Here is a 25,037-nt window from a genome sequence, read left to right as displayed (position 1 = left end):
ATGAGTGGGAAAAAGAACTGGGAGGTTGGGGCGACTTATTCCATCCAAATTCGAGTGAAGAGGAATAGGCATTGCCAACGTGAAGTCAATGGCAATCGGCTGTTGGGAATTCAAGATGCTGAATATGCTCTCCGCTTATCTCGGCATTGTTTCAAGTCTTCAAGCACTTCTTGCCAATAGACTCAAATATGGCCGATTCAGGAGAGGTGTGGTTGGAGCTTGCACAACCCGTGCCTCATAATTACACGTGCAGCTACTGTTAAAGGGGTATCCATTGTCTCTTGAGACTTAAAAGTGGCATCAGTATCGGCACCTCTCTCCCTCACTCTCCCATTATCTCCTCTCTCTCTCTTTCTTTATATATATATATATATATATATATATATATATATATATATATATATATATATATATATATAGAGAGAGAGAGAGAGAGAGAGAGAGAGAGAGAGAGAGAGAGAGAGAGAAAGAGAGAAACTCGTTTCTTATCGTTGAGCATTTTCAGTTGAATTTAGTTAGTCAATTTAGCTCTTATGCATACATCATCATATAATGATTAGATCACTGTGGCTGACGTTAAAAAGGTCTAAAAATAAAATTTTTAAATTCGACATTAATTCTCCCGGTTGATGGTAGTCGAATGGATACGGTCTTTGCTAATCGAGCCAGTGATGGCTCGTGTTGCCGGGTCTGAATCTGCACTGAAGATTCTCGAAAGGATGAAACACTAGTGTCTGTAGGTATTTAATTATTATAGTAAGCTGAACGTCTGTGTGTGTGTGTGTGTGTGTGTGTGTGTGTGTGTGACTGGCCACGAATAGGCTCCTATATGGTTGACTATTTTAAAAAAACTGATTACATATAATGATAGAAGATGTATAGAGACACAGGAATAGGTATGTTTGATCTGGCAGAACGGTGGTTCATTAAAATTGTGGTGTCTGGTCCACAAAGTATGGAAATAAAAAATGAAAAAAAAAAAAAAAAACGTTTACAAGGGGTTTCGATATAGATGTACATAAGAATACTTTGATAAGTATGTTTCAACTAAAATAGGGATGGTATAATAAAATTGTGGGGTCTGCGTTCGCGCCTGTACTCCACGGAAATATGGCACAAACATTAACAAAGATTTTTCATATCTATTTGCGTAAGTATACTTTGATAATTATGTTTCAGTTTGAAGAAATATGGTATAATAAAATTATTGGGTGTTCGTTCGCGCCTGACCGCCATAGAATGTAAATATGTCACAAAGTTTAACAAGTTTTTTTTAAAAGGAGTGAGGGCCCACAATAACACCTTAACTTTAATCTTACTTCATGTTAGATTTTATTTATACTTTTGAGTTGAATCATATTGTGCCGAATAAATTCACCTCATAAATTCACCTCATAAATTCACGTTCTTATTAAAGTGAGAGCAAAAAAAAAGTCGGAACTTTAGACAATTCTCGACACAAATTTGGCATAACTCTGTTTTTTCCTTCTCCACTTGAACGTGACACTCTTTCGAAAATAAATAAATAGATAAATAATAAAAAATAAGAACGTTACTTGTTATCGTGTCAAAAGAAGGAAAAAATCCTGCTCACGTGATTACGTGTCTTTTTAAAAACATTTACATAACCTTTTTATTTTTATTTATATATCTGTTTAAGCTTTTTTTGCCAGTGTACTAGAAGGAATTCAGTTGATCACAACCGTTTCTGCGTGTTCTTTACATTACAATAGTACAACCCTGAATCCGACGGCGTAATACTATACAGTTCAATACTGTAAAACTGAAACGAAGCTGTTCTGCTTGAAAAGTGCGCCTTTTTCTTCTAATTCATATTATGTCGATTCTTGCTTTATAAAACTAAAGTAATTAGGTGTTTACTTTTTCTAATATCCCAGTTTACTGTTTCGGATTATTTTATTCAAGTAAGTACATCTTCATTATTTTTCCAAACTGTTTTTGTTTCTTTGTTTTTCGATATTTCGTCGATATTATTTAGTAAGAGTGTTTAGCAGAAAAGCCAACAAACGACTACCCGAAAAAATAAATATACAAGAAATAAATGTTACAATAGTTAATAAAAGTTCAGTTCATGTTTTTTTTGTTTTGAAATAGTTTTTAATGCTCTTTACTTGAAATAATTTCAGCGAACCGAAATTAAAACGAAATTTGAGGCGATAACTACTGAAATGAATTTTTATATAAACTACACATGCCATAATCGAATATTCCTCAAGCACAAAATAACGGAAAACATTAAAATATGTTTATAAATATTCCTTACGTTGACGGAACTCTCTTAAATTGTTAACACAGAATGCTCAGGTGCCCCACTTTCAAATTGAAAACGGGCCTCTCCATTTCAAAGTCGCTGCCATTTTGATTTTTTTTAAACCGATTCGTGAATTAGAAAAACAATTTTGTTTTTACAAACTACTTAAAAATACAAACCAATGAACTTTTCTACCATAAAAGTAACTTTTATTGACTATGCTAATATTTATTTCCTGTATATTTACATTATTATTATATATAACCTTAGGAAATATCATTTTGTTGGTCACTCTTGGCTACGAATGAAAACAAAGTTGATATAAAAAAATATATTTTCGCGAAAATTATCTTTACTTTCATCATATTTTGCTTAGGGTAAAATTTTTGAGTATCAAAACCTGTCTCTTTACAACCCCCTCCTTTTCATAATCTATCATACTTTCAATTTCTGTAGGCTGTTTTTTTAACTCAGTCAACGACGGGTACTTCTGCTAGTATATATATATATATATATATATATATATATATATAATATCTCTGCTATCTTACGCAATTATTTCAGTTTATGATCGAACAAAACATATTTTTGAATTTTATTTCATGTGTTCATGAACAACTTCCGAATGTGGCCAACCTTAGCATTGACCACTATTTTTTGTATTTACGGTTGCGTTTATAATCAGCATATTGCCTCTTAACTGTTACTTCTGATAGAAAAAAGTCTGACTTATACGTATCAAGCAATTGCTTAGTTCAAACATTATTTTTTTCCTATAAAAACAATGCTTTATCAACACACGAAACTGACGTGTTTCCATTGTTGTGGAAATGTTCAAACAGTAACTTCACTTGAATAACAGCAATGCGTAAACTAATAGTTCGATTGGGCTCAAATGTTAACGTATGTCATTTGAAGATTATTATGAGTCGACAAAACATTGCGCATACGTTGTTGACAGCCCCAGTAGCTCTCGCTTCTCTTAATTTGTCCCTCAGTCCTCGTCTTGAATGAGTGATATTTCTGGCAAAGGGAGGAGAAAAGATTTAAACTAGGTCGTCAGATTCTTTGCATGAGCAGTCGCTTGAGATGTCGGAATTTTCTCTTTCTATTTCTATCTTCATGGCCATGTGACTAATAAGTGTGCTGGAGGTAAACGTTTTAACTGGGCTGACGTTATCCGCCTGATAGTCAGGGACCCGAAACTTTGATTAACCACTAAGGTAACCGTCCAATCAGCAGGTGATAAATACTGGGGATGCTGTATTACAATTTGGTGAAGGGATTCTGGATCATGCAGCAGTTTCTCGTGTGGCTTTTCGATGATATATTAGTGGGCACTGTTACCACATTATCTTTTCATGGTCTGAAAAAAATTTCTTCGTCTTTTTTTCTCCCTTACTTTCCCTTTCTGTCCTGTCCTAACCAACTCTGCCGACCTCTTCCATAAATCCTCATATTCAATCATTTAGTCTCAAAAACAAAACAAAACAAAACAAAAAAAAACAAGATTCAACACATAACTATGTTACAGGAAAAGGGGATTTCCCTTTCCATGTAAATAAGAAGAACATTAGATAAGTGAAAATGAGATTAGGATAAGCCGAGACTCGAACCTTGTAAGCAAGGTTAAGAATTGGAATGTTAGAAATCGGAATGTTAAGAAGGCCTATTGTTAAATTCTATTATAAATAGTTAGATATTGTTTACATTGTAAAAAGAATTGATTGTTCGTTCTTTTACAAAAACTGAATATTAAAAATCTCAGCGAAAAAGAATGAACAATACAAATTAAAAATACATTATTAAAAAAATAGGTTAGGTTAAAAAATAGGTTAGGAAAGGATTCCTTGTTTGCAAAAGTATTTTTTGGACAAACGTGCATAGCCATGTGAATTGGTCACGTTTGGGAAACGTGACTAATTCGTCATAGCAAAAGGGGGATTCTCAATATAGGAGCTAGAGTTAGTCAGATCAGGACAGAAGAGCAGTCAGTCAGTCTGCTAATCAGTCAATCAGTCAGTCAGAGAGAGAGAGAGAGAGAGAGAGAGAGAGAGAGAGAGAGAGAGATTTGAGAGTCCTTTGCAAGCGAAAGGAAGAACAGTAAACTATGTAGATCCCGAATTTGAATTCCTGACGTCATCAGCATTCGACCGGTCCAATGAATAAAGTATCATCTTTGTGTTTTTGTAAAACTGTTGTTATGTGTCATCATTCAGCCCTCAAAAGGTAATGTGTTAAACATCTTATTATGAACATTGCCTAACCCTTCCAAGATTATGTATCTCCTCCTCCTCTCTATATGTGTTACAAGAAATATAAGAACTGTGCATCTATCACCCTATCACCCTCAGTATATATATATATATATATATATGAAGTCTCAAGCATCTCAGAACAGAACTGTACATGTATAAATGCCCCTCTGTCTTTCCCTCATCATCGTTATATTCGTGTATTATATTGACTCAATATCGATCTCCCGTCATATCACTTAAACATGAACCCCCTGCTACACAACAACTACAATCTCCAACGTATATCCCCATTACCATGTATCCTACTCTAACGTCGGGGGTCTACGTCCCAAACTTCCAGAGGTTGAAATCCAATTTCAAGAGACCAAACCAGTCCTACTGTTCCTGTGCGAATTCGGCATTGGACCGACTGTTTCCATAGATGACTTCAAGATAAAAAGGATATTCTAAATTTACATCCAAATCTGACCCCCAAGATCGCCATGGGCATGGAATATGTGCCTACGTTAGAGATGGCTTTTCATGTGGTAGGGAAATCTCCAGAGAAGATCCAAATGTTCCCTATATGTGCCTCCGAGTAGCATTTGCTCACAGCACCGTGTTTATATTTTCTCTTTATCGCCCCCACAACAGCAAAGTTGCTATTTTAAGGGCATATCTGGGAAAATTGACTATATACTGTCTGTCCATCTTTCAGCTAACATTCATGTCTGTCGTGAATTCAATGTTCACAATGTTGAATGGCTAGACCACTCAAAGAAAACAGATGATGAGAGGAGGTTCTGTCATCATTTCCCCATCGCTTATGACCTAAATTTATTTACGAATCCACCCGTGTGCCTGACACTGACGGCCAGTATGCAAGTCTCTTAGACCCTTTTTTACAAGCTCCCCAGAGCTATGCTTACTCCCTGTTCTGTCCTCACTAGAGTGTTCCGACCACTCGGTTGTCTCAGTGAAGATAAAAACAAAATGTAATACGTCCTCAAATGTACCTCTCCATCGTACAGTATATCAATACTCAATAGTCGATTGGGATAGCTTCCGTACATTTGTATCAGATATTCCTTTTCACCCCATATTTAAAATGAACGTATACGCTATAGTATCAGACCTGACTGAATGGTTAATTGTCAATATAGATTCATTCATACCCTGCAAGAAATTTAAGCAAAAACCCAACAGCCGGTCGTGGTTTATTCAAGAATGTGTCGCTGCCATTGCTCAAAACTATTGCCACTGCTTCCAGCGAAATAGATGTACTGAGATTAAAGCCACCTTTAGGATTGCCAGAAACCACTGTAAAATAGTAATAAAGAACGCAAGATATTTGAATGCTTAGTCCGTTGTCCAAATTAGATGATCAGCGGCTTGGTTCTCATGGATTTTGGCGAATAACAAATAGAATTCTGAACAGAAGCGTGTCCTCTATCACAACCATCATCAATAGCCCTGACGTTATCTCATCAGCATCAGATAAAGCCAAACTCTTTGCCAAGAACTTTGCAGCAAACACCCCGTATTTCCTCCTCTATAAACACTCTATGCGACACTCAAATAATTGTGCGTGATGTTGCCAAGCTTATAAAAAATCTCGATTCCATTGTATGAGATAGGTGGATATATTTACTAGCAGAATGCCCGGTATCGCCCAGGATTGGATGACATAGGTCGATATTTGTACCAGCAGAATACCCGGCATTGCTCGGGATTGGGTGAAATAGGTGGATATATATATATACTAGCAGAATACCCGAGGTTTCTCGGGATTGGACGAAATAGGTGGATATATATACTAGCAGAATACCCGGCGTCGCCCGATGGCATTCCCATTATAGTGCCCCCAAATCTTCAACTAGAACTAGCCCCCATACTTACAAAGCTGTTTAAAAGTTGTTTTAAGAAAAATTGCTTTCCAACACCCTATGAAAACCTCTTCAGTCTGCCCCGTATTTAAAAATTCAGGCGATCAATTATCTCCCTCTCAGTACGGACCAATCAGTTTCTTGTGCGTCATAACTACTGGAATCTGTGTTAAACAGAAAAGTTTTAAACCACCTCAACAGAAAAAAAAAACACTTCCTCAGTGACATGCAATATGGTTTCCGTTCGTCTAGATCTACAGCCGATGTGCTAACAGTAATGTCTCACAAGATTAGTTAATGTCTGGATGCGGGTTCGTTTCTAGAGCAATTGCTCTTGACATTTCAAAGGCTTTCGATAGGGTGGGACATAAAGGCCTTCTACAAAAGATCTCCAGCTACCGAATAGCTGGAAATGTCTTCTCAATTAATAAATCATTCCTCTCAGATAGGTTTATAAATGTAATGGTTGATGGGAAGAAATCAGAAGCTCACAGTATTAATGTCGGCGTCCCCCAAGGTTCCATCCTGAGCCCAACTCTCTTCTTGATCTTCATCAATGATCTCCCAAATCACATTCTTTTATCATTCGTAGATATTTATGCAGACGACACTACCATCTACGGCAACACCTCTAAGACGAGAAACGGGCAAGATCTCTCTGATTCCTTCTCCTCTGACCTTGAGCACCTGGTGCAATGGAGAAAAGGGTGGCTTGTTAATTTTAATGCGTCTAAAATCAAACTTCTATCTTTCCATCATCAACGTTCTGGCCCACATCTGACTCCTATTGAAATGAACGGCTTTAACCTTGAGGACGCTCCATGTTTAGACAAACTTCTTGATCTGAAATAAAGCACTTACATCAAATCCGTAGCCAATGTCGCTGAAAGATGGTTGGAACATTTTACCAGTTCAGTAGATATCACAATTCTGAAGCAATTCTCTACCAAGTACGTACTAGGATTGAATACTGTTGCCATATCCGGACAGGAGATGCTCGAAGCTTCATATCCTGCCTTGGCAGAGTTCAAAACAGAATTCGTAATCTAGTAAGCGATGCCCTTTTTTCTTCTCTACAACCTCTTTCCCACAGAAGAGACGCTGTAAGCCTGTCTCTGCTCTATCGATATTTTCATGGCTAGTCTTCAACTGCGCTTTAATCTATGGTTCCTCCCTCGCCAATACTCCACAAAAACACTCGTCTATCGAAAATAAATTCTGTCACTCTCTATAGTTGTCTAAACCGTAACATGGATTCTATGAATAAAGCTTCTTTTCTAGAACTGACCGCCTGTGAAATATTTCTTCTGATTATAGACAGTAAAAATATGGCTGACGATAGTCTAACATTATTTATCATTAACTGGTCCCTCTTATATTAGGCTTGAAACTGACGGTACAAATGTTTTTCTGACGTTTTGTACAGTTTTAAATAAATAAATATTAAGCTCCTACATTGGAAATTTTCCTTTATAATCGAGCACTTTGCTGATTTTTTCCCCCAAAACGATGAACAAATATATATATGGAAGCTTTTAATCATCCAAATAAGCCACAATTCCATTGAGACGTATATGGAAAGTTGTTCAGCGAAACAGTTAGCCGTTACACCATGTCGTTAGATTTCAATCACTCGGACCCACACGTTGTCTGGTACCGTCGCAGGAACAAAAAAACAAGGAAGGACATACAAAAATACGACTCACTATTTCTTTTAAGTGCAAATGAAAAGCCTTTATTCATTGTTCATTGTTCATCCAACAATAACGCATTTTATTATCTTTCAAAAGTCTTTTCGTACATACATGTGTTTTACACGCTCTACTACATTACATATGCTTTTTAAAAGTCTCTCTCCCCGACACTTCACGCGGCCCCAGCCAGCGCTTTTTCGCCCCCGACTTCACACGTCTATCTTCCCCGTCCTGCGCTTGCTTCTTCTGCTCGACTACGTACTGTCCTCTTTTCTTTTTCTTTTCTCTCCTTCTTCCTATGATGTCAGCGCATACACACTAGCTTAATTTGCATATTGCTTAAATGGCTGCTGCTGCTAATATTTTTACTAGTCAGCTATCCTATGACTGCTTTGAAATTTAACACAAATGTACTTTATGTGCTAGGAAGGGTTCATAGATAGATTTTGTATTGGAATGTCTCCGATAGGTATCGAAAATCGATAAAAAAAACTCCCAAAACACAACAGAAGGAACAGTTCGATTTTAAGCCCAAATTTAACAATTTAAGCAACCTAAAATCAAAAATGCATTTGAGAAGTTTTATCACCGCACAAACAGAAGAGTTCGGCGTACATTCAACAATACGTTCTTTAATAAAGACAGAGACGCATTCTAAATGAATGTTTCTCTTTAGAACACAACTGAACAATTGACTTTGAAATTTAAACTTTAATTCAATTTATTATTTAGAAATAAACACATGAAATCAATAGCAGATTTTCTACAGTGCAATGCAGACTATAATGTATTGTAGACTAAGTCTTTTGAGGTGGCATGTGAGTTCCCTCCTGGTACACTGCGGTGGGTTCCCGACTACAGCAAGCAATCGATCGATTTGATTGACGAATAGTCGATTTCACTATTTTCGATAACAATAAAAATATTGGAAGAATAAGAGATTCGTTGATCTTCATCCAATCCCGAACAACGTCGTGTCTCTCAGATAGTATATATATATATATATATATATATATATATATATATATATATATATATATATATATATAATCTGTATAATTCTCTCCATATGTATCTATCTATTTATACTTTACCTATTAATATCAATTTACTTATTTCCTAATAGATTAATGATTATAACACTCTATCCATTTCTGATTTTCTCTGTAAATAATACAAAGAATTAAAAACAAATACAAAAAACAAACAAAGAAAAAAAAAGAAAAAAAAAAGAAAAACACACAAATAAACAAACCAAAATAGAAGGAAATTGTTTATTGGTTTTCCTCGCAGACAATCTTTTTTGTTTTTCGAAACAGACGAGAAGAACAAAGAAAGAAGCCAAAAAAGCAAAAACAATTTTTTTTTTTAATAAGATTCGATTCTTTATTAATACATATATTGATGATTATCTAGCAATGCTTTGACAGCCAATCGATGTTTTATTGGCGATCAATTCCCGCGCTGCTGATTGATAAAGTTCACGAAAGTTGAGACCTTAGCAAAAATTGCAAAGCTGACGTCGCAGTTGTAGCCGTAGGAGGCGACCCCGGCAAGAACCTTGCCCTTTTTGCCCCGACAGATCAAAGGACCACCGGAATCACCCTGGAATAATAAAAGCGGAATATCATGATTACACGACGAAAGATAATATACGCATAAAGGAAAGTAAATGATTTTGAAAGATTTTGGTAGCTCTCTCTCTCTCTCTCTCTCTCTCTCTCTCTCTCTCTCTCTCTCTCTATATATATATATATATATATATATATATATAATATATAATATATGTATAATATATATATATAATATATTATATTATATATGGCATCATCACGTTGACAAAATGGTTCTCGTCAGATCACCGAAGTTAAGAAACGTTGAGCCTGGCTAGTAGTAGATGGATGATCATTTGGGAATTATAGGCACTGTATGTGCTTTTCGCTTATCTCGGCATTGTTTGCAGTCGTTCTGAACCTCCACTTGTCACTGGTTTAACTATGTTGACTCCGGAGAGGTGTGGTTGGAGATTGCGCAACTCTTGCCACCAAAATAACACGCGCAGGCACCCTTAGAGTGGGTATCCATGGTCTGTCAAGACTGAAGGAAGCCAGATACACACACACACACACACACACACACACACACACACACACACACACACACACACACACACACATATATATACATATATATATACTTCATTTACTCACATAAAATTAATATACGAAAGTATAGATTTATGCGTAAACTTTAAGTATTTACTTCAAAAGTGCTCAATACGTAGGTAGAGCTAGTTAGTAATTTATAAAATATATATGGCGCATAAGCCTGACGAATCCTATAGTGGATGAAACGCAGAATATTCAGTGTAGCTTAATCGCCATATATATTTTATAAATTACTATATATATATATATATATATATATATATATATATATATATATATATATATAAATGTGATATTTCAATTTTTCACATTTATTTTTACAGAGTAATTTCTTTATCGATTATTTATTGTACTTAATATAGAGTAGTGATTTTAAAATTAAAAAAAAAATATGGCTTGGGTGAAATCATCACATTATCATCAAATGGATAAGAAAACGTACAATTTAATCGACTTTAGAATATAAATGTATATTTGTGCATGCGTACATGAACACTCTAAGTCGACCTATGTCTGCCAAGTCTATTATTGAAATTATGACCCTTTAGCAGCTATTTTTACCAGCTACAAACTAAATCGAAATTGTTCCACAGGTTCAAATGCCTTAATATATGAAGTTTTAAGTCAGTAAACCTAAATTTTACGGAGGACTTTAGTAGAGAGCATTTCTCAGACAGACAGACAAGGTCACTTATATATATATATATATATATATATATATATATATATATATATATATATATATATATATATGTGTGTGTGGGGGGTGTATACGTTATGAGATATACGTGCACCTGTGAATCGTAGTGGATCTCTGACTAGAGCAGACAATCAATTGATTTGATTGAAAAATATGTAATTTCACCGTTTCCGATGAAAATAAAAGTATTGGACCTATGGAACATTCGTTGATCCTAATTCAATCCTGGGCAACGTCAGGTATACCTGCTAGTGTCTTACAAAGAGGAACCAGATTCTTGGAAATAACGATAGAATTTAGAAGAGATATGTGATTGGACAATTTATTCTGAGTCTAATGATGCGTGTTCTTGTGGAAATTGGTAAAACGATTAATGGATTTTCATTGTGAACGATCCGTGTGTCTGTATGTCTATCCATCTAAAGACGTTTTCCTACTAATGCACCCAGGGTTCCTGACGCATATGAGTTCAAACAAAATCAGTAGATGTTTACGAAGAAGTATTACGCATTTTGGTTATTGATGATGATGATGATGATGATGATGATGATGATGATGATGATGATGATGATGATCTACACTTGCTCAAAAAGAGTATAAATGTCGCCATGACAAAGTATGTGCGCAAATTTGCATTGGAGTTTATGCCAAAAGATTGGATTCCAATTGGCGGACAAATGGTACCAGCATCACCCAGAAGCGGTAGTGGAAAATGAGGACGTTAAGGTTTTCTGAGATTTCATGATGATTCAATGTGAACTAGAGATAACTCACAGGAAACCATATATTGTAGTTGTGAACCCCCCCCAAAAAAAAAAAACAACAAAAGAAAAAACAATGAATGCCAAATTATTGAATAAGAAACTACGGAACTATCAGAAACTGAGGGCGGAGATTGCCAAGTTGTGGAATAAGAAAACTTCCATCGTGCCAATCATCATAGGTGCACTTGGCTCAATTCCAAACGATCTTGAGACTGTTAAACTCCTTATAAATCAAGTACAACATCACCGTAATCCAGAAGTCAGTTCTGCTCGGCACAGCAAAGATCTTACGTCAGGTGCTTTCCATCTAATTTACTCTTTGACTATGCTCGCTAGCTTTACTGTAAAAGCCCGCTCTTGATCAGAAAAAACAAAACACGGTGGAAAACATTACAACACTTTAAAGTTAACTAACGTAATAATAAATAAAGCTTATTTCCACTCAAATTCCAGTGAAGACCAAGAGCCGCTGCCAACAAGAAATCAATGGCAAGCAGCTGTTGCGATAATGCAAATTTATTTGCAAATGTTATCGAAAGAGGTGGAGAGTTCTGGAAATCTGGGGAGAGTGGTTGAGACTCAGCTTCCAGGAAACGTGCACCATTCATCGTAAAAACCAATGTACAGCCGTGTCAAGACTGATCTTATTTCGACTTTAAATACTATCTTACTTTGAATATTTAATCAGTGTTGTCTAGTTTCTGATTCAAACTCCTCTTTTAGCAGGGTGTCCTTACGCGCAATATCAAATGTAGTCGTATGTGGTGCATTGAACGTCATTCTGTGTCATATTCGGGATGCCTCGTAACTAAGTGTAAAACGTTGCCACAAGAACCGCATGTATCCTGTCTGATTGTTCTGTCAATCTTTTTACGCAAACACGATCTGCAAAACTTTGGTGTTGGCGTAGCTAGTCAGGAACTTGGATAAGTCGTCGTTCTGAAAGTCCTCTCTGCTTTGGTCCGAAAAGGCATTGTCTTGATCCATGTTCAGGCTTTTTTCGTTGTGATCTGTCCGACAAATTATGAGCAAGCAAGAGAAAATAAATGTTTGCATGCAAAAATGACAAATACGTGTATGTCTTAAGAAAGTTTTATTTTGCTATAACTTAACGAACACAGTGAGTTCATTCTTCAACCAAAATATACAATATGTTTAAACCCTCTAATTTTACTCCCTCTATCGCTAAAATAATACACTTCTCCCTACGTCATATGACCAATGATAGGAAATACGGACATATATATATATATATATATATATATATATATATATATTACATGGAAGTCACCACTTATCAAGGCCCGGAAGCTATTCGGGGATAAGGGTTATTGCGTGTACAGTAATCAATGGGATAATATCGTAGTAATCGTTAGTAATGGAGATCTGATAAAGTGTCTTACTTAAGGGGGCGGTTTATCAGGAATTTGTTTATGTTGGACTTGAAGACATCCAGGTTGTAGTTAGGTGAGAAACAGGCAAACGGAAAAGTGTTCCACAGCCGTGCACTTCTAAGAAGGAACCTTTGTTCATGGAATCTACGTTTTGATTTTGGCAGAGATAAAGAATGGGGAAAATTACTAACAATGATTTCAGCTAGACGGGTGTTTTTCGTGAAAGACTGGCGAGGGGGGACCAGAGATGGGAGCTCAGACGAGCACTTCCCATGGAAATATCGATAAAACAAAGACAGGCTCGCAACGTTTCTTCTGAGACCCTTTATATGTATATATATATATATATATATATATATATATATATATATATATATATATATATATATATATATATATATATACAGCTTTTGAGACTTTACACAACCGGTCGCCACAGTCGATTGAAAATTTCTTGGGGCGACTAAAAGTCGTAAGTCAGTCGATAAAATTTCTTTATATAAAGAAACGGGAAAAACTCATTTATTTTACGAAATATGCGGTGACTTAGAATGACCTATGTCTCATCATTTGTGAATTCTTTCATCTCTAGCCCGTGAGACCGTTGGAATATCGTATTGAAAAATGAGTAGTCACGCTAAAGGTCAACAAGAGGTCAAATTTACACATTCGGCGTGTAGTCAAAATGTCGCCTTCATTTAGCTCTCTGATTTTGAAATTCATTTGGAATAAAAATTCTTCGACGCTACAACTACATGCACTTCATGCTTACAAAGTAAAGACGAACATTTGAAAGAGGGAAAAAACGCATCGTTCCGTCAAGCATCCGAAGAAATGATTCTTATTTCTATGGAACAATGCTATGAATGATACTATATAAAGAAACTGGTGTTGTATTTTAACGTTTTGTTGAATATTTACTGAAATGTTTGTAGTAATAAAATAGTTGATTTACAAGAGTTAAACAAATATTTTCTTGTTAGATTATACACACAGTAATTTCTTAATTGTTGTAAAATTATTTCCTATTATTGAGTGAAACAAAGACATAAAGTCGGACGAGTAAAAATATTTTGGGGCGAGTAAATTTTTTCTCACACTCGACCGGCGATCGAGTGATTTTTTTTTCAAATCTCAAAGGCTATATATATATATATATATATATATATATATATATATATATATATATATATATATATATATATATATATATATGTATGTATGTGTGTAACTATATATATATACATATATATATAATTATATATATAAATATATATAATTATATAAAGAATTATATATATAATTATATTATATAATAGTTTTTATTATTCTTTAAAAACTATAATTTGCTCTCTTTGATTGAGCACTATCAACGACCCTTCCTTGTTTAAATTCAATTATTTTTAATTTTTGGATATCCTTTTACCTGATATATATATATATATATATATATATATATATATATATATATATATATATATATATATAGCTGAATGTCTGTGTGTATGTGTGTGTCTGGTCACGAATAGGCTCCTATATGCTTGACTATTAAAAAAAAAACTCATTACATATAATGATAGATGATGTATCGAGACAAGGAGATCTGGCAGAACAGTGGTTCATTAAAATTGTGGGATCTGCGTTCGCGCCTGGTTCACAAAGTATGGAAATAAAAAAATTAAAAATTAAAAAAAAAACGTTTACAAGTGTTTTTGATATCGATTTTAATAAAATTGTGGGGTCTGCGTTCGCGCCTGGCTTCCATAGAATTGAAATAGGCACAAACTTTAATAAAGACTTTTCATATCTATCTGCGTAAGTATACTTTGATAATTAAGTATACTTTGATAATTATGTTTCAGTTTGAAAAAATATGGTATAATAAAATTATGGTGTGTTTGTTCGCTCCTGACCTCCATAGAAATGAAATATGTCACAAAGTTTAGCTAGGTTTTTTGATATAGATCCACAGAATATTGTGATAAGTTTTTCAGTGTGAACAGGTATGGTATAATAAATTATGGGGTTTATCTATTTTATTTTTACTTTCATCATATTTTGCTTTGGTTTTGATACCCTCAAATTCGAAGCTATCTCATCACAACTTTTCCTTTTCATAACCTATCATACTTTCATAAATCAGAGTCCATTTTCTGTAAGCTGTTTTTGAACCCAGTCAACGACGGGTACTTTTGCTAGTACATATATATATATATATATATATATATATATATATATATATATATATATATGAATGAGTGAAATTGTTTGTGTGTGTATATATTTCCCTACCAAATTACTCTGTCAATTTTCGGTCTAAACATCGAGATTTGACATAATGGGTATAGAGATTTGGAAAAATCGTTTTAATCGGTTTATGGCCTGAAATAAGGCTGTCAATGGGTCAAAGTTCAACGATTTGACCAAATTCCTCCGCCAATTCTGGGTCTAGATACTTGGAATTTTACATGTAGGTTACTTGGATATGAATCAAACCTTTTCATTTGATTTGAACCTAAAACAATAAATGTTAACGGGTCAAAATTGGGGTCCAAATTTAAAAAGATTTTTCACCTCTGCAGTCTCTACCAAATTACTCAGCTAATTTTTAATCTAAATATTTAAATTTTTACATAAAGAGTATTCAGACATATGACAAGCTATTAATCGTTTTTTGCCGAAAATTTGGCTGCCAAGGTATCAAAGTTCAAAAGATTTTACCTTTGTGGTCTCTAGCAAACTATTCAGCCAATTTTTTATGTAAACATTTGAAATTTAACATAAAGGGTATTTAGACATGCAGCAAGCTTTTTAATCATATTTTGGGCGAGAATTTGTCTGCCAAGAGGCCAAAGTTAAAAGATTTGACCTTTGCAGTCTCTACCAAACTCCTCCGCCAATTTTGGGTCTGGACACTTGAAATTTTAGATGTATGTTGCCTGGACATGAGTCAAACTTTTTAACATATATATGCATATGCACATAAAATTATTAATAGTACATAGGGCACGAGCAAAACCGGGATGAACTGCTAGTATATATATATATATATATATATATATATATATATATATATATATATATATATATATATATATACACTTGTAGTTCCAATCATTGGTCATATGACGTAGAAAGAAACTACTGCTGCTATTCAAAGCATACACAAGCTCAACAATGTTTTGTTTTAACGTTCTTTATAAATAAATGAAATTTAACCTCTGTTGAGTTAAAAAAATGATTTTAATATAAATGTACAATATGTAACTATAATAATATTTATGACCATATTGTTTTGTCTTTATAACTAAAATACAAAAGAGATGACAAAAACAAAACTTAATATTGATAGTCGTCGTCTGCCACCATGTCATAGCAGTATTAGCAGCTAAATAAAAAAAAAAGAAACGGAAAAAAATAAAAGAAAAATATAGCAAAAAAAAAAAAAACCCCAAAAAACAAAACAAAACAAACAAAAACAAAACGAAAGTGTACATACGTTACAAATATTGTTTTCGTTCTTTTTTCCGCTGCCGACACAGATGTGTTGCTCGCTTCGAGTGTTATAGAACCTTCGGTTGCAATTCTGAAATGGAATGATGTCTATGCTGGCTTTCTGTAACATTTGTGGGTAGTCACCCGTTTCTGTCAAAAATAGAAACATTTATTATTAGTCACAGTCTAATGTCTTTTTTGCAATGTCTGAACGAGGATAATAATTGAAATAATAATTTTGCGGTCACTTACAAATATGAACAGATGTATTAACAGCACATGCATATTATTTGTGTCATGTAGTGGGGTTGTATATATTTATGACTTTAGTGTATGTGAGTGTATATACGTGAATATAAACGCGTGTATAGACGTGTGATCGTCTATCTAAAATTCATTGTGTGTATGCACATTTAAATACAGTTCATATTAGAGTAGAAGGCCTTCTTATATCTAGGGATCTTTACTGTGTAGGGGTGGGACTTTGCTGTTTGTCAGGTTTGTTGAGGTATTTACGCCAATAGGGTACAAGTGCTTGTAGTTCGTCGAAGCATCTACCATTAAAATACTTGTAAAACAGGCAGAGGGATACAACATTTCACCAATGGGACAAGAGGTTGACACCTAGATGACACTTCAGGACCTATAAGGTTGGCGAGTCTCTTTTGAACCCTGTCCAGGAGCGAAAGACTAGTAGCAGATACACCAGCCCAAATGTGACAACAATAATCCATACATGGGCCAATGGTGGCCTTGTAGAAGTACAGGATACTTTCAGGTGTAAGTAACTTTCTAGCATGGAAAAGAGAGACCACCTTCTTCGCAGTGGCCCTGGCAATGTTCTCAGTGTATTTGTTCCAACTCATGCCCCCATGAACGTTAAGCCGATGAGTTTGAAAGAAGTACTTTCAGGTAATGCGTGCGTATTTACATTTAAATACAGTTCATGATAGAAAAATAATATACATAAATACCTTAACAACACAAAGGACGAATAACATTTATTGGAGTTTCAGCATCTGACCAATCGGGAAACATATCTGGTCCATCTTGGGTCTTGTATTGACGGAAAAGCTGCAATAAAACTCTCCCCAAGAACAACAGAGCCTCGAGGTTCATTTTCGGCAAATTTTTATTCCAGAGTGTTTTTTCCTTCTTGGAAAGTTGCGCGCTGATTCTGACCATCGCGATTTCTAAACGCCCTCTGCTCGGAGCGATCACGTTCTGTCGACCGTCTCTCTCTTCCGACCAACTGTTTTCTGTAACTCATTTCAGCGTATCTCAAAAAGACCATGTTCCTCTCTAAATAATGTCATTAGTATACGCCGGTAAGATAATCTTCTGATGATTTTACATGTCATTATTTCTAAGTTGTCAACTAAATTGTTAGGATAACATTTTTAAGTTTACTTTTCTAAATTAATGTAAACAAATATTTATCCTAAATATTTGTTTTATTCTAGAACATATTTTCGCTGCCAAAGCTTATAAGCTTGATCAATAATCATCGATCAGCAGACCTTCCGACGTTGCCCGGTCAATATCCGAGATTTTGATTATTATATTTCACCTTAATTGATATTCTTGCAACATTTCGACCGATAAAATCCCCGATCTTCTTTAGGCACATCTTTCAAAACTTTGAATTATTCATGTCGAACTCGGGAACCTGTACGGAAATTTGCATTGGACTTACGGAGGATAGAGTTTTCGTTCTGTCAGTGCTGAATAATCCAAATAATAGAAATACAATATTATAAAATGTCCTCACTCTTACAATGAGGACCACCGGGAGAGATTAGTTAGAGATGAACATAAAAATGTATATAAAAAAATACAGATTCGTTGTACACCACAGACCAGTGATGCCATGACAATTAACTATTAAAAGTATAAGAGTCTCATTCGAGAATTTGGAAAGATATTGAAAAAACTCATGTGTTTAGTTTCCGGCAAACTGAACAAAAAAGAGACAGTGATTTCTGTAAAAAGGGCAGATATATTTGGAAGATTCTGGTTGTTCATGAGAACGATGACACCTAGAAACGGACTGAGTTATTCTTAGTTGAAATCCTGAAGTATAAAGACAGTTTAGTTTAGACGTAAAAACACTAGCGACAAGACCCTAACTACATACACGTATATGTTCTACAAGTTACTTGTATACAATATCTATATCTGTGTGTTGTCTTTTTAAAATTGTATTTTGCAACTTGCAGACTATGGCTGTGCACCCCGGCGACTGACTACACTAGAATCCCAACACAACCCAAGAAAAGAGTAAAAAGAAAAGAACAAAAACGATATATACGTCTGGGATAAGGCAGACAGAGTCGTAGGCATAGTTGCACACAGAACATCTAAAAATTTCTTAAACACAGGAATATATATTTCCATGAAATAATAGTACGAGTTTGATTATTAGTCACGTGCAAGCGACTCTATAAGTCGGTCAGTCGGTCTGTCGGTCGGTCGGTCTGTCGGCCTGTCCGTAACACTTTTGTGCTTGGCCTTTTTGGTTAAGATCAAAGGTCTGTTGTTAATAGATGCTGTTCTTAGCTTTTTAAACTTTTCTTGGCCTTTTGGCCAAGATCAAAATGTGCCTAAGTTTTTTGTTCATTGTTGATTTTCAATGTATTTTTAACATGAATAAAGGATTTAATACCTCAAAGTGTAGTATCTGTTCCGGCAGATACTGCAAGCAAAGGCCATATGTGGGGGCAACCCCACATATAAGACCTTGATCAATGTAGAGGCAACCCTTCATACCAATTGTCACTATCCAGCTCCCCTAACCGCCGGGGAGTTGGTCCCCATTTCTTCTTCACTCCTCACATTAAAAATCGGCCTTGTGCCTAATTTTCTCGGTGGGGGAGCAAATAAATACCCTTTTCTTGGCCTTTTGGCCAAGATCAGTGTAGTATCTGTTCTTACTACATGCTGTACTTATTGTGATATAAAGTGGGGGATCAAATTTCTGTATTAATTTAATGTAAAATGATCACCCACTTTACAACCAGTCAGTCTCAAAGCCATTCAAGTCATTCTCCAGATCATTCAAGTTGTTTTAGAAGGATTCCAGTTATTTTTAAAGCATTCAAGTCATTCTTAAGGTCATTCAATTCATCCTTAAGTTCATTAAAATCATTCTAAGTCATTTACTTTTTATTTATTTAAGTCATTATAGCCAATTTTTCGGTCATTTTAGTTTTTCTATAAGAATTTCATGTCAATCCTACATTCACGCATGCATTCATTACACGAGAGCACGCGACTAATGGCTATCGGCCTTGTTTTTTGCTAACTGGCCCATTGAGACTAATGCAGTTTTACATGTAACCTGGAATAGTCCATTGTAAGAGAGATGGTAGTCACTGTTTGCAGCAGGCTTCATCAACATTGATAATGTTACATAATAGAATGAGACGAAGAGTTACCAAATGCTCTTATTGTTTAGTTCACTAAATCAAGTGTTAGGAAAAAGAGTTAATAGATAATTATAGATTTAAATAATAGGTAGGGCCAGGCAATGGTGTTGTGTTGAGGCTTTTCGGGGATCTGTCTCCATGAATGGATTTAGTGAAAGGAATTTTTTCTGAGTTCATCCATCTAAAATAAAAAATTAAAAAAAAAATAAAAAAAATAGGTTTAAGGCTCCTAAAATTCATATTAGAATTGTCCTCAAGCACCCGTGACGCAGTGGATAAAGTTCTTGGTAAAATTCAGTTTTACGTTACACTCTGCTCGAGGTTGTAAGGTTCAATCCTCAGTGCGGGCGACGCTTAAAATATAACTGCGAATTATTTATGACTTTTATCCTGTCATGACTGACAGAATGAGAGCATACTACATGGATTAAGTAAAAGATTTCATTCGAAATTCTGTGCAGATTCCCGAGTTCGACAGAAAGAATTCTGACTTCGACAAGATAAGCCCAAAGAAAATAGGAGGTTAGATCGATCGAAACGTTGTGCAAATAACATTTAAAATGAATAATGCGAATAACCAATCGGCATCTAAAAATCTTAAAAATATAATAATAATCTAGTCTGGGAAATTGATAAAAACGATGAATAAAATACACCGTGAATTTGAATCGATTTTTTTTCTCAAGGATATCTTCCAGCGATGATAAATTCATTTCAAGATGGCTACGCGATCACACTTGGGATTCGGACGAATGAAATCATTCGAGGAATCATTCATAAGGGAATACATGACAATGCTTACGAACGACACGTGTGCGCATGCGTCAGTTAACTAATAGGTTTTCAGAAGTAGAAAGATAACATTTGATATTTTCTTTAGCCTGTCGAGAGGTGATGGCTAAGTGGTTAACAACACAGACTGATGATTTGGTTGTACGAAGTCCAAGTCCCGTTCGTTTCACAGAAACACTTTAATTTAGGATTATGCCCGTGAATTTGTAACAGAGCGCGGACACGCGCACGCAAATTCATACGAAATGCGAAATGACGTCACTGTAAGGAAAAAGACCATAAGAAGGAGAGAGAGAGAGAGAGAGAGAGAGAGAGAGAGAGAGGGAGAGAGAAAGAGCACGTTAAATAGTAGGATCACGTGATACGTCATAGCTCTAACGAGATGTAATTCGTAGCCGGGGTATGAGGAAATAGATGTCATTATTGCACGAAAAAGTGAGTTTTAGTTATTGTTTGTCTTGATCTCCTTTGCGAAGTAGACTGCGCATGACGTGTTGGGTCTACGTGTGTAATTCTGTACATCATGACAATTTTTTTTTAGATAAAGATAGATAATTCGCATTATTTAAATTATTTAGACTACTGTTCTCAACTTGAGTGTTACTTTCACAACGTTTCGGCCGATGTAACATCCGACCTTTTTCAGGCGCATCTTGTCGAACTCTAGAATCTCTCTGTTGATACTGAGAATACAATTGCGAACGACTGAAGAATTTTACTGGGTCATGGTTGACAGAACCACGCATGCTACTTCTGTGGATAAAGTAGAAGATTCCGTTCGAAATTTTGTGCAGATTCCCGAGTTCAGCAGAAAGATTCCCGAGTTTGACAAGATACACCTGAAGAAGGTCGAAGTAAATCGGTCTAAATGCTGTAAAAATAGCAGTAAGCAGATGAGCACAGTAATCCGATTAATCAAAATAATATGAATTTAACTGATGAGGTCTCTAAATGCCGGAAAGCTTTCTACTCTAATGGTTTCTTCCCTCGAACTGCTTTGGAATTCCCTACCATGTTGACAACCTTCAAATGGTTCCTTTTATTTATTTCGAAATAATTATGATTAAAAATATATCGGGGAAACCAATGCCAACAATATAATCATCTGATTTATACGATATGAATGAGTGTAACCACTCTCGTGAGAAGGTGGTTAAGGACCCCAGTCTATCTGAATTCTCGGCTCGTGTAGTCTAGTCTTCTCTGAGGTTGTTACATGAAATCTGGTATGCTGAAAGCGAATATCGAAGCAGCAGGCAGGAAGAAAGACAACTCATGTAGACTAATCTACAGTGTTACTTTCGCAAAATTATGTACAAATGTTTTTACAATATCATTCAATTTTTTTCAAAGTCTCAAATCTCTTCACAGACAGACGGTTGGATGAAGAAGGTGGAGGGGTCATGTCTCTATACGGTCTGTTCTTCTCGAATCCCAACTTCTACTCCAACTCAACTCTAACTGACTAATTTTCGCACGACAGTCATATATATAGTAAGGTATGTGGATGGGGTGGAAATTCCCCCCCCGGCTAATAAGATTTCACAAAAAAAAACAAAAAAACGGAAGCCCCAGATCCCTGCGTGGGCACAATTCCCATACCTGAAATCTGAATTACTAATTCTCACGATTTCCAAGGCCAGATGTCAATTCTGACATCCGACCTTGAGATCACTAAGGTCAGACAATGTTATATGTGAAATTTCCTGTCATCAACTTTTTAGCTGCAAAGAAATATTTCTTGGTTTCAAACAATGTCTATTTTGACGTGAAATAAAATATATATATCTATCTTCTCTATCTTAAATCCTTGGGTTATCTGGCGTCACGCGGGAATGATAAGCTACCTCAGCGTAGTTCTAACGCTCCTCAAGGGGGGATTACGTTACAGAGTTTGTTATGTCGTGTTTTAAGTATGTTTGTAGGCAAAGATAGGAAGGCAAAGGTTGTCTACATTTGCCTGCTATCTCTAGCCATGCAGATTCTACGTTCAGAATGGTCTAAGAAACCATCTGTGAGCCAAATACTAAAAGAAAACGAAACTGAAATTCTCGGATCCGAGGAATCGGTCGACGATGACGAATGTATCCGTAGATCTATCAGGATTTTCTTTTACTATTTTTGCACCAAACAAAATATACTGTCACTTGTACGTGAGGGGCTACTATTTGGTTTCATGTCTAACATGCGAGTAGTTGTGGGGAGTTGAGTAACGAGATGTTTATTCACATTACATTTAAACTTCTGCATGTAAGTGCAGTACGGGAAGCGGAAATCGGAGGGAATTCCAAAGTCTAGTAATCCGACGGAAGAAACTGTTAGAATGGAAGGCTTTCTAGAATCAAGGGGCCTTAACACTAAACGGCTAAGATTTTGCAGCCTGTCAGGTTAGTTGGGAGTATGTACATCGAAGGGGTACAAGCGCTATGAGTTCAACAGAGCACATTCCATTAAAGTACTTTTAAGACAGGTACAGAGATGTAACATTGCGGTGATGGGACAGAGGTTGAAGGTTGACAGATAGTGCGGGACCTATTTTTGACATTAACTAAGTTGCAGATGCACCAAAGTAGATATGGCAACAATACTCCAAGCATGGGTGAATGGTGGCTTTTTAGAGATATAAGATAATTTCACGTTTGAGTAACTTTCTAGCACAATAAAAGAAATTTACTTTTTTTGCAGCAGTCTTGGCAATGTCCTCAATGTATTTTTCCAATTCATAAATTTCGTCTTCTTCTTTGCAATTGTTATTCAGTTGTTTCTGCCGTCATTTCTTATGTTGATACAACTAGATTGGACTGTTCAATATCGCTTGAAATTAATACCAGATTGTTTGCAATATCGACATTAGTAATGTACACTGCAAATTTCCTTTCTCCCAACATAAAACTGGTCGGTGGATATTTGGTGGCCTCTCGAAGTGCAATAACAAAAAGGTAGGAACAAGAGTATCACCTTGTAAAACTCCAGAGTCATCGCAAAGATGCCTGTTTCTCCCTTTGATGCAATCAGTTGTGTCATAGTGTCCTTATGCCCTTATATTTATGATTACTGCACCTACGATTATTACAGCCATACGCCATGCACCGGTAAATTACTTTATGTATAAGAAAGTCTCAGGTGTGAGTAGTTTTTTAGCACGCCAGAGCGAGTGCACCTTCTTTGCAGCAGCTTTGGCAATGTCCTCAATATAGGCTAGCGTTTGAAATGGTATTTTTATCGCCAAATGCGCAGATTCAGTGGACACGTCTTAAGAATATCTCTTCTTCTTTTGTTTCTATTTCGTTCATTTTGTTTTATTCCCGCGATTCACGCTAGTCTTGATGGACGCACATCTTAGGCTAGACACGAAGTAATTGCTACTAACAGAAAGGAGTCGATCGATTCGCGAAACACAAACGTTAAAAGCCACATCGTCAATATTGTTGAGATACCCCCACTCCCGAATCAGCTGTTGGTTCTAACTTATAATTATCGATGCAATGTAAAGTCAAAACGACTAATTATCTATTTTAGTCCGTTGGTTGGTTGCGCTGCATACAATGACACATAAAATTTACATGTAGATAAAGGGGTGGGGGAAGGCTAGATAACGATGTGGTATGAAAGAATATATAGAAAAAATATTGTTTTATTGTTTCTCAACTTTTCAACAACTTTTATAATGAAAGTCACTCGAAATAAAAGTTTTATTCTCAAACAAATTAAGCATATTTAAATAGAGAATTTATACTCCTATAACTTTTTTTGTGCGTATTGATATTCATATTAAAAACCTCTTTTCCTAATTATATAAAAAGAAAATACGACTTTGTTATATATGGGTCCTCGAATTGCATTCATCTGAAAAAGATCTAGCTAATTTGCATATTCTTTTAAGCATTTATTTTAATTAATTTCCTATTAGTTTTTATTCGGGTCTCTTATGGGATAACCATCTTTAGTTAACTATTACGTGTAATTATATTCATTCAGATACTCTACATGATTTATACTTACGTAATATTTGCGTAAAAAGGTTATAGTAAACACAAACCTCTCCCTATATATATATATATATATATATATATATATATATATATATATATATATTTATGTATGCGTATATGTATTTGTTTAAAAAAAAATTGCCCACCAAACTCCTCTGTCAGATTTTGGTCTACACAATTAAACTTAATATATAGGGTATTCAAACCCATGCGAA

The 25,037-nt window shown here is 35.3% G+C and overlaps 1 protein-coding gene and 1 pseudogene across 1 annotated transcript in view; one reads left to right on the top strand and one right to left on the bottom strand.

Annotated features, from left to right (window-relative positions):
- Window positions 1-9,349: 9,349 nt before the first annotated feature.
- The window catches only part of LOC145243020 (chymotrypsin-1-like), a 151,681-nt gene continuing 135,993 nt past the window's right edge, over window positions 9,350-25,037 (bottom strand). The window contains exons 5-6 of the mRNA XM_080106134.1: window positions 16,615-16,760; window positions 9,350-9,694 (exon numbers count right to left, since the gene is read on the bottom strand). Coding sequence (XP_079962260.1) covers window positions 9,542-9,694; window positions 16,615-16,760 — 299 coding nt within the window. The 3' untranslated portion in view covers window positions 9,350-9,541. The remainder of the gene's footprint in view (window positions 9,695-16,614; window positions 16,761-25,037) is intronic.
- Window positions 19,496-19,620, top strand: LOC145243258 (U2 spliceosomal RNA; annotated as a pseudogene).

This window comes from Euprymna scolopes, chromosome 21 (genome assembly GCF_053919585.1).
Source record: "Euprymna scolopes isolate OS-2025 chromosome 21, ASM5391958v1, whole genome shotgun sequence".
Taxonomy (NCBI): Eukaryota; Metazoa; Mollusca; class Cephalopoda; order Sepiida; family Sepiolidae; genus Euprymna; species Euprymna scolopes.
The sequence above is the reverse complement of the archived record's forward strand: the minus strand, read 5'-3'. Positions and strand labels throughout refer to the sequence as shown.